Genomic DNA, 9,328 nt, shown 5'->3' on the forward strand with positions numbered 1-9,328 from the left:
TATATTTCCATACAAACTAAATTAATTTAAGAAAGATAAATAAAAACCGCGGATTAAATGGAGCAAGATTTAATCGAGACATACCTGTTGTAGAAGATAAATTTAATCTCCCCAAAAATGATATTCATGGAATAAGCTTCTCTTTTCTTTTTCTTGTTAAATGAATTGGAAATATATTACTAAGCAACTCCGATTATTTACTTTGGACATACAAAATAAATGATTAATTAATCATACAAATTTGTAATAAACTTGATTTATTCATACTTGCAAAAAAAAAAGTAATGAACACTTATGAATAAGTAAAGCTAGATATGACTAGTTCTAGACATGAACTCGTACGTATTTTCACGAGGGGATAATAACATTCAGTGACGGATTAAACATTTTGCCGCCCTTAGGCCAACCAACATCTAGCCGCCTCCAGATGGCTTCATTAATTTTCATAAATTTGATAAAAGAGAAAATGGATAAAAATAAAGGTTTATACCCTGATATTAGTTGGTGAAAACATTTAATAATCCTTAATAAATATCTATAAATATAATATTCTTTATCTATAAATATAATTTTTGACTGTATATTAAAAATTTATTTCAACTGTGTAAATATTTTCTGTTTAAAAAATTTCCTCCTCAAATTTGCTGTCCTAGACAAGTACCTTGTTTGCCTATGCGTTAATCCGTCACTGATAACATTAATGACTTATGCTATAAAGTTAAGTGTATTCGAACATAATGTGAGTTCGAATTTGTTGAACATTGCTCTCGTGTAATTAATAATTACATTTTTTAGCAAAGATAAAATTTCACATTTATTAGTGTTTTCTTTGTCAGTTATCTTTTCAAAATAAATTATCACAAAATACTTTATTCATATTTTTATATGAATTATTTAAACACTAAAAATCCATAGCTTTGATCGGTATAGGCATTTAATTTCTAGTTCGTATTGGTTGTGTTCTCACATGTACGGTCTAAAATAAGATTCTTATTGTTTTATATGAATATTGCAAATACATTTGCACGTGATTGTAGACGTAACCAAAGAAAATTCTTTAGATTTTGAAATCGCGCAGCTTTGTATATACACAATTTTGTACTTTTACCAAAAGGAAGAATTTAAATGTAGAACTGCTAAAACGATGGGATTTCGATAGGATATTACTGTGACTACTGCATATATTCGTATGTAAAGTACAAATACATATTTCCATTGGAAAATATTTGCATTTTACATATAATGCGCATAAATTGCGATAAATATTATATATTACTTTTGTTGCTTAATTTAATGTGATACGTTCACAAAATATAATTATCTCGTTTTATATTCTACTTAGAATATATTGGACCTCCTATATATATATAAGAATTATCCTATAATAACATTTAAGTTTTACAATAGATTATTTTTTGTATAAATGGCAATAATAATAAAATTTTAACTTATTTCACTACTTATCAAAAGAAAATACATATACGCGTTTAATTAAGAATTTTTAGTATTTTACAATTAACTACTTTTTTTGTATCTGATTTTTGACTTTTTTGTATTAGATATTATTCATAAAAATGAAATCATCCTTTATAAAATCAAATCTCTTGAAATATTCTCATTGAATAATATAAATTAATATCACTTGTTTGCGTTCATCAATTTGTTTTGTGTCGGTGCCAATGGCGCTCTTCTCTTAACATGTTTCTCCGGGGCCTTGTCTTTCGGCAGTGGCACTCCATTGGAAACGGTCCCTCCTTTCCTTTTCCTTAAAGATTCAGTCGGGAGATACTCGGTCGGTCTTAGCAATTGCCGAAAATTGTAAGGTCCGTTAATGTCCTCCGTATCGTATTCAGCCTTGGCACTTTCTTGCCGCTTCTCAATCACCGTCGGCCTTAGAAGTTGCCTAAGATTAGTTGTAATATTGGAAGTATCATTTTGAAACTGTTCTTGATCTGTCGCTTTTCCGTTCGCTAATCGATTCAGATCATTCTTATGATCTATATTATTCTGATGGTTTTTCATCGGACAGCCATTTTGCCTATGATTCGATCGATCTGTCTTTTCGGATCTATTGTTTATCAAACCGTTATTTAACTCAGATTGTTCAGTATTCCAAATTTTTATCTGGCTCATTGCAATGCCGTTATTTATTTTACAGGAAGTCTGATGATTGTTGATCGATGTACCATTAATCGATGTGTGATATTCATTAACGGAATTGTGATGGTCATTAACAAGATTCTGTCCATTACAGATATTCTGACGTTCGTTTACGGCACTATATCGGCCATCGATAGTGAATCGTAGGCCAGGTGGATCGTGGATATTCGGAGAACCGGTTGTATATTGTCCACTCGTGTGTGAGTGCAGGTTCGCGTTACGCAGGTTATTAACCCTTGTACTGGAAAAATGGATTCTGTTTTGAATTCGGACTTTAAGAAAAAAAAGCTTAAAGGAAGACATATTTCAAAACGAATTATATATTTTTTATTTTATGAATTGACACTAAATTACTTGCAAATTCTAAAATCACTAATTGTACGAGATATACCTATGTACGTATGTTATACTAATCAAAAGTAGTGAATAAATTAATATTTTTACCTGAAAATTTACCATAATGCCTCTGGCAATATATAAGGATATAAATGCGAGATTAGATATTTTTATTAGATATTTATGTGGGAATTCTTGTATTTAATTAGATTTATTTTTATCAGAGAGTCTAAAGGACTATGCCCAATTTTATAGGGGAATTTGGGCTCCGGATGAACAACTTTGGGACATGCCTAAAATTTTAAGGTATCAAAAGAGAATTAAAAATTCTATAAGTCCAACTTTATAGGAGTGGTTTTCCAAGTGCTAGAACTATCCGAAGTTCGCTATTATGATCATGTACTACCAGTCTTATCTAATTTCTTTGCGTCCGGGCACCTGCTCGCGGTGACAGCGGTAACGGATTGTACCAAAGACATTGAAGTAATATCTAAAATGTATTTGGTACAGTTCATTAATCCGGCTAAGTCCCTGGTCGCGATTCATGCCGTCATGTCACAGAAATTCGGATTTGCTTGTAACGACGGCGATGCCCCTGCAGACCTATTCTGTAACTTTTAACGCATATTTCGTTATCATTATAACGCCGCTACGCAGCTTTTTTACCATGATGAAAGAGCTGCACAGCAGCGTTATAACGAAATTGATAACGAAATTTGCGTTGAGAATTACAGAATAGGCCTGCTGGAGTTTGCCTTGGGGGGAGAGGGGGGGGGAGGGGGAGGATGGACAGGCGGCGAATGTATCAATCGGGATAAACCAGCCTTTGATACGGGATCACCCCGAAGCAGCTACTGGTCGCGATGAGATTTACTGTGGGCAATGTGGAAAATATTTAAAAAAAAACCAATCGCGTAAACGTTTGTTGGCTGGGGAAGTGCTAGATTTTTTGGAACAAGAGTGTAGTTCCACAAGAGCCCTCACTCAACACACTTGAATATATATGTCGTGCCTGTTGGTGCCATTGTAAAAGAAAATGTATTGAAATGAGAGATGGAAACGTTACAGTTAAAAATACGAAGCTTCTTTGTCAAAATCAAATTGGACATTAGTAGGGTATCTTGCAGTAAAAAAAAAGTGTATATTTGGCTGAAGAGAGATAAGGTCTACATATCGGCAACATTTTTATGTCGAACACAAAATCTTTTGTGTCATACTTTGAATGTCTCTCTCTCCCCTCTTCATCAATTAATATATATCACTTATAACTATTCATTTGAGGTTTAAAAAAGGTTTTAATTATCTTCGTCAAGATTTTGGATTGGATTCCAGATACTATTTAGATGATTCGAAAAATCGAATAACACCAGTCCTACATGGTCGTAATAGCGAACTTTGAACAGCTGCAGCACTCGAGGGACTCATTTTACAAAGTTATGCATATGAAACTTTTTAATCCTTTTTTTATGCTCACAATCTTAGCTAGATCTCAATGCTGTTCAGTCAGGGCCCAAACTGGGCATAGTCCTTTGTATTACATTATTAGATATTTATTAAAATATAAGTTCATTTTATAATTAGTATTAAGATTAAAATTGGTACAAAAGGGGGATGTTAAAAAGAGGCCGATTTTTGTCCATAAAGGTGTAAGTAAAAGGAATAGCGTTTTTTATAGATTTTGACTTCCTGAATACGATAATGTTAATAAAAGGTTTGGGATCGATAGGGAACACCTTGAAAATTGAACATGAACATGATACATTTGAACAAATTTCAATATTTTTATTTACTTTTCTAGGTGTTCCCCAAATGACACGAACTTTTTAATAATTTTATCATATTCAAGAGATCGAAATTTATAAAAAATACTATTTCTCTTACTTGCATCTTTTTAGGCAAAAATCTGCCTTTTTTTTAGGAGATATTAAAAAAGATCCGATTTTTGTCCTCTTCTAAAAGAATGTAAGCAAAAGAAATAGTGTTTTTTGTAGATTCGACTTTCTGAATATGATAAAATTATTAAAAAGTTTGTAACACTTGGGGAGCACCTTGAAAAGTAAATAAGAATATTGAAATCTGTTCAAATATATCATGTTTATGCTCAATTTTTAAGGTATTCTCTATTGATCCTGAATTTTTTATTGACATTATCGTATTCAGGAAGTCAAAATCTATAAAAATTTTTTTTAGTTACACCTTTATGAGCAAAAATCAACCTTTTTTTTGACATACTCCTTTACAAATTATATATAGTTTCAAAAAAAATTTATTACAATTTGTTTTATAAATTTTGAATAATTGAACAAAAATTTATCGTAGTTAAATTTCTTAAATTTTAACTATTAGATTGAACGCGAATTCATTCAAGTAAGTTTCTTAATATTATCATATAAGTATAAAGAATTTATAAAATATACGTATGTTGCAATTCTTACTTGACATTTTTCTTGGAGCTCTCGTTTTTGCGAAGATCGGAAGGATGTCGCAGGGCTTTGTGCCAAATGTTTGATAGATGTTGCTCTGGTGCCACTACAAAATCGCTCTGAACTGTACGATCTCTCCTTTCGGCACTCACTTCCAGAATATGACCCTTTTGACCCCTGTACAAGAATTATCTCGTTTTACAATATAGATTAAATTTAATGACATATGAATGAACTATTTTATCTAACCATGAGACTATTTAAACATGAGTGTGTACACAAAAATACTATAATCAAAGTACAAAATGCTAATATAATTGCTTAGAAATAAAAATTTATATTTAATTTAAAAATTTAATTCTACCAAGTTCTTTGCTGAAACTTATAAAAAAAAGTGTTTAATTAAGTTTTTTTTATAATTTAAAGATTCAGGCATGTGTTTTGAATCCTCTTGCTTTCTATAATGCGTAAACGATAGCTAAGAAATATATATACAGGGTTCCAGAATGATCGCCAAATATTTCGTGCGCAAGTAGAGCGAACTAAACCGATTGTGAGTCGAAAAATTTTCTCTTTTGAATTTTCGCAATAACAAGATATTAATTATTAAAAATCGCAGAATAATGATTTTCAATAATTTTTTATTCAAGTACTATCAGCTTTATACAAAAACAGCAAAAGACAAAAGGTAGAGGATTTTGACTCAGTTTAGTTCGCTGTATTCTGGAACATCTTCTATGCATATATACATATATGTATGTATATATAACTAATTAGTGTCAGGATAAATTTATATAGACATAGTCGATCAAATCTATATACGGTGTACCTCGATGAATGAAGGTCATTCTCTAGCCGTATCAACGGCAAGTCCCAGCCAACTTCGTCGTCTTCGAATTCCGAACCACTTGCGATACGAGTGCCAAAGCATTCGAAAATTGAGCATTTAAATTTCTGATTAATTCGCGATGTTAAATCAAAGCATAGCGCGCCTTGATTTTTATGTGTATGTACGTACATATATATAAATACAATATATATATCTACCTGCTCATCTCTTCCTTCAGATCTTGATAGTATTTGACACTATCTTCCTCTTGTGGCTGCATTCCGCTGCGGTACTGTAATATCGACTGCACCATATTAAATCCTTCAGGACGAACGTAATCGAGCGGAGGTTCCTCGATATCGTTCAATCTGATACCAGGTTTGTTGCGACGGAGATTTTTGTGCACCTCCTGGTTCTTCATATGTACCTATCGATAGAATAGAACCGTATAGATAACAGTTAACTTCATCAAATTAATAGTACTCAACAATCGTATTCTTCGATTTCTAGTATTAAGTGAAAAGACTAGAGTTGAACTTGAGTAAGAAGAAATAAATTATTTTTTAGTATTAATTTCAAAACTATAAACAATTGTTAACTACATACATTTTGAGAAAACTGAATTAGATCTGCTTGTCGTAGTTTAGGATGCACAGGATCTTTCATGGTTGGTTTCTTCCTGACTAGTTTCTCTTCTTTTTTGTACCATCTTTGAACGATAAGAGCTGCGTCTTCGTGCTTTAGCCCTTCGCGCAGCAGCGCTTTGTGGCCATCATATATATTGTCATAATTGTTTAAAATCCTCTTAAAACGCTCCTCTAGATCGTATCCAAACCGTTTACGAATAGTATAACCTCGAAAGTCTATATAAAAATTCAATTGTATACAATATTCTTGGCTGTCAATTATAGGTGGCAGATACAATTTTTATACGTACGACTTTGTATGACAGTCGCGGCAACGTTCTTTTCCAGATTTTTACGCATTTGTCGTTTTTCGCGATTATTTATGTTTATATTTTCTTGCTCTCTACGTTTCACCTCATCTATAAAAATATTCAAATAAATACGGATACATAATGGAATTAAGTTTAGGAAAATTACCAAAATTGAGGATAGAACTCACTCATCATAAAATTAAGCGCCTCATTTTCCTCTTTCGCACGTTTTTCAGCCAATATTTGTTCTGTCCGTTTTCGGGATAACCATCCTCGAATATGGCGTTGTAACGTGACCACTGATACAGCAAATTGCCATTTTTGCTTCTTAAATCTTAATTTTGCGAGCCATCTTCGAACACATGCTTGGACTATAATTATCTTCCTCAATTGTTCTTCATATAGTTTTGAGAGGAATTCGACGTGGTAGTATTTTAGAAAAACCTTTGTCTTGCCTAACGCCCATCCATCCATTTTTAATCGTAATAGAAGAAGCCGACAATTATCTCGATTGGCAATTACGCGTTCATCATAGCCGAAAGCAAGAAAGCAATATCTGTACAGTTTATAGATTCGTATAGTTGATAAAAATTGTAATGAAGATATCTTGCATATTTCTCCGTTTGTAATTGTAACCAGTCTGAAAATACCTCTTAAGAAATTCGTTGAATGGTATCCTATGGGAAAATCCATTTTGTCTTATACGTATTGTTTCGAGGACACCGGTATACCTCAATTGCTTTACAACTTTGTCTTTATCGAAGAAACGTGGACTTTTCGAATCGTTCGGTTTTATACATCGAACGAACTGAGGTGAACCGGACACCATTTTTTGTAACAGATCCATTAGAGAATACCGGAAGTACGTCGCTACCGTCTGCTGAGCTCTCGATTGTGATGCTAAACCTCGACTAGAATAACGTTCCTACGAAACATTAATACGCCGTTAATACTTTATATACAAAAATGAAAAAAAATATATAAATTAGTGCGCACATACACACGCACACGCACACGCGCGTACCTTTGTGTTTTGATTTGATTGCGATTTTCTCGAGTCATTCTCCTGCAGCGCCGAGTATAAATTACCGGTTTTTGTGATCGGGCATTGGAACAGGAACCGAACCATGTCGTATTGCGACTGTCGTACCAGTTGAATGACTTCGGGTGGCAGGAAGTTTCTGTTCTTCTCGAGGAATCCCTCGGCTTGATAGACCACACGACCAGCGAAATGATATATCGCGAAACAGACCGCGTCCGATTTGGGGCGTACGTAGAATTTTGATTTAATATTGTTGTGAAATTTTTCTGCCGGGAAAATTACAAGTAGTAAAAAAGATATAAAAATAGGTCGACTGTTTTATTCACTATATGTTGATGCGACTTTAAGTGAAAAGTTGTATACTGGTTAGTATAACAATTGTCAAGGAATTTTATTAAAAAATATATTAAAATTAGTATTTATAAAAAAAAAAAAAATCAACTCTAAGATGTTTCGTCATAAAATATCGTATATCCATGTTGAGTGAAAGTAGAGGAAAAATACGTTTATAAAATAATAATGTATCTGGAATACTCACCGATCAGAGATCGATTGGTCGCTCTGGGAAATCGGCTCTCTTCATCGAGAAGCGCCAAGAGTCCCATGGGCTTGCTTAGTAACATATCGAGAACCGGCCTGTTGTCGGAAAACTCGACGAGATCCACGGGTATTCCCTCGGCCATGTATTCCTGTTGCTCCCAAGTAAAGATGTGTTGGTTGAAGTAATACTGTATCTGTTCGTTAGCTATATTGATGCAGAGCTGTTCGAATGAGTTTCTAGGAAAGTTTTCGAAGCCAAAGATATCTAGCAGCCCGATTGCTAGCGGCTCGTAATTCGGTGAACGGCTGAAGCACAATAAACAATTGATCTGGTTGACCATCCAATCGAAGAGCCGGCCATAGAGACCTTTGGCCATTGCGTCGCGAGCTGCACGAGCTTCGGCTACCGTATTGTTCCGTGTGATTGTCTCGCCCCTGGTCATCACCGAGTTTGATGTCAAGGCTTCTAGGAGATCGTTCTGTTCGACGCCGAGTAGCTTCGAAACTGAAAATCCAGTATTTCTATAATTACGACAGTAATCGATTTTTGTTGTGATACGCTTATCAAGATTTATATACACATATATTAAATATATATGTTAGAGGACTTTTATTGATGATGACTACTATAACAAATCTAAAGAAGACAAGACAAATTTTACCTCTATGTAATGGAATAGTGTCGATGACTCTGCTTTTATTGTCGGTGTTGTCTTGTGTCGCTACTTCAGCAAATTCAATGTCACCTAGATGGAGGATAGCGGCTAAAACCCGATACACCGTGTCTACCTCGCTATCTTGAAATCCGAGTACCTTGAAACCCATTTTGAGCTGCTGGAACTTGTCAATGTGCGTTTGCGACGTGTGACTGTAATGCGTGAGATATCGATGATATCTCCGAAGTGTAGGGTCGAGATAATATTCCGAGAGGCGGTCATCCGCTTCCAGGCCATCGTACATATAATAAAAAATATGAAAGTTTCGTTCACCCCTGGAAAGTTTCAACATTTATTGTCGAAATTTATCTTTAGTTTGTTGATTAAATAAAAAAAAAAAAATAT

At 33.8% G+C, this 9,328-nt stretch overlaps 1 protein-coding gene across 2 annotated transcripts in view; it reads right to left on the bottom strand.

Moving 5' to 3' along the window:
* Positions 1-1,638: 1,638 nt before the first annotated feature.
* LOC108755642 (myosin-IIIb-like) overlaps positions 1,639-9,328 on the bottom strand; it is a 10,689-nt gene continuing 2,999 nt past the window's right edge. The window contains exons 6-17 of one of the 2 annotated variants that reach the window (XM_018498771.1): positions 8,930-9,258; positions 8,266-8,772; positions 7,710-7,993; positions 7,336-7,610; positions 6,874-7,241; positions 6,686-6,793; positions 6,355-6,611; positions 5,967-6,175; positions 5,749-5,826; positions 4,932-5,096; positions 2,605-2,626; positions 2,313-2,401 (exon numbers count right to left, since the gene is read on the bottom strand). In XM_018498771.1, the coding sequence (XP_018354273.1) occupies positions 2,390-2,401; positions 2,605-2,626; positions 4,932-5,096; positions 5,749-5,826; positions 5,967-6,175; positions 6,355-6,611; positions 6,686-6,793; positions 6,874-7,241; positions 7,336-7,610; positions 7,710-7,993; positions 8,266-8,772; positions 8,930-9,258 (2,614 nt within the window). In that variant the 3' untranslated portion in view covers positions 2,313-2,389. Of the gene's footprint in view, positions 2,402-2,604; positions 2,627-4,931; positions 5,097-5,748; positions 5,827-5,966; positions 6,176-6,354; positions 6,612-6,685; positions 6,794-6,873; positions 7,242-7,335; positions 7,611-7,709; positions 7,994-8,265; positions 8,773-8,929; positions 9,259-9,328 lie in introns of both variants that reach the window. The other variant, XM_018498761.1, reaches the window with a different exon arrangement.

The sequence above is a fragment of the Trachymyrmex septentrionalis genome, unplaced genomic scaffold, assembly GCF_001594115.1.
Source record: "Trachymyrmex septentrionalis isolate Tsep2-gDNA-1 unplaced genomic scaffold, Tsep1.0 scaffold123, whole genome shotgun sequence".
In the NCBI taxonomy this organism is placed as follows: domain Eukaryota; kingdom Metazoa; phylum Arthropoda; class Insecta; order Hymenoptera; family Formicidae; genus Trachymyrmex; species Trachymyrmex septentrionalis.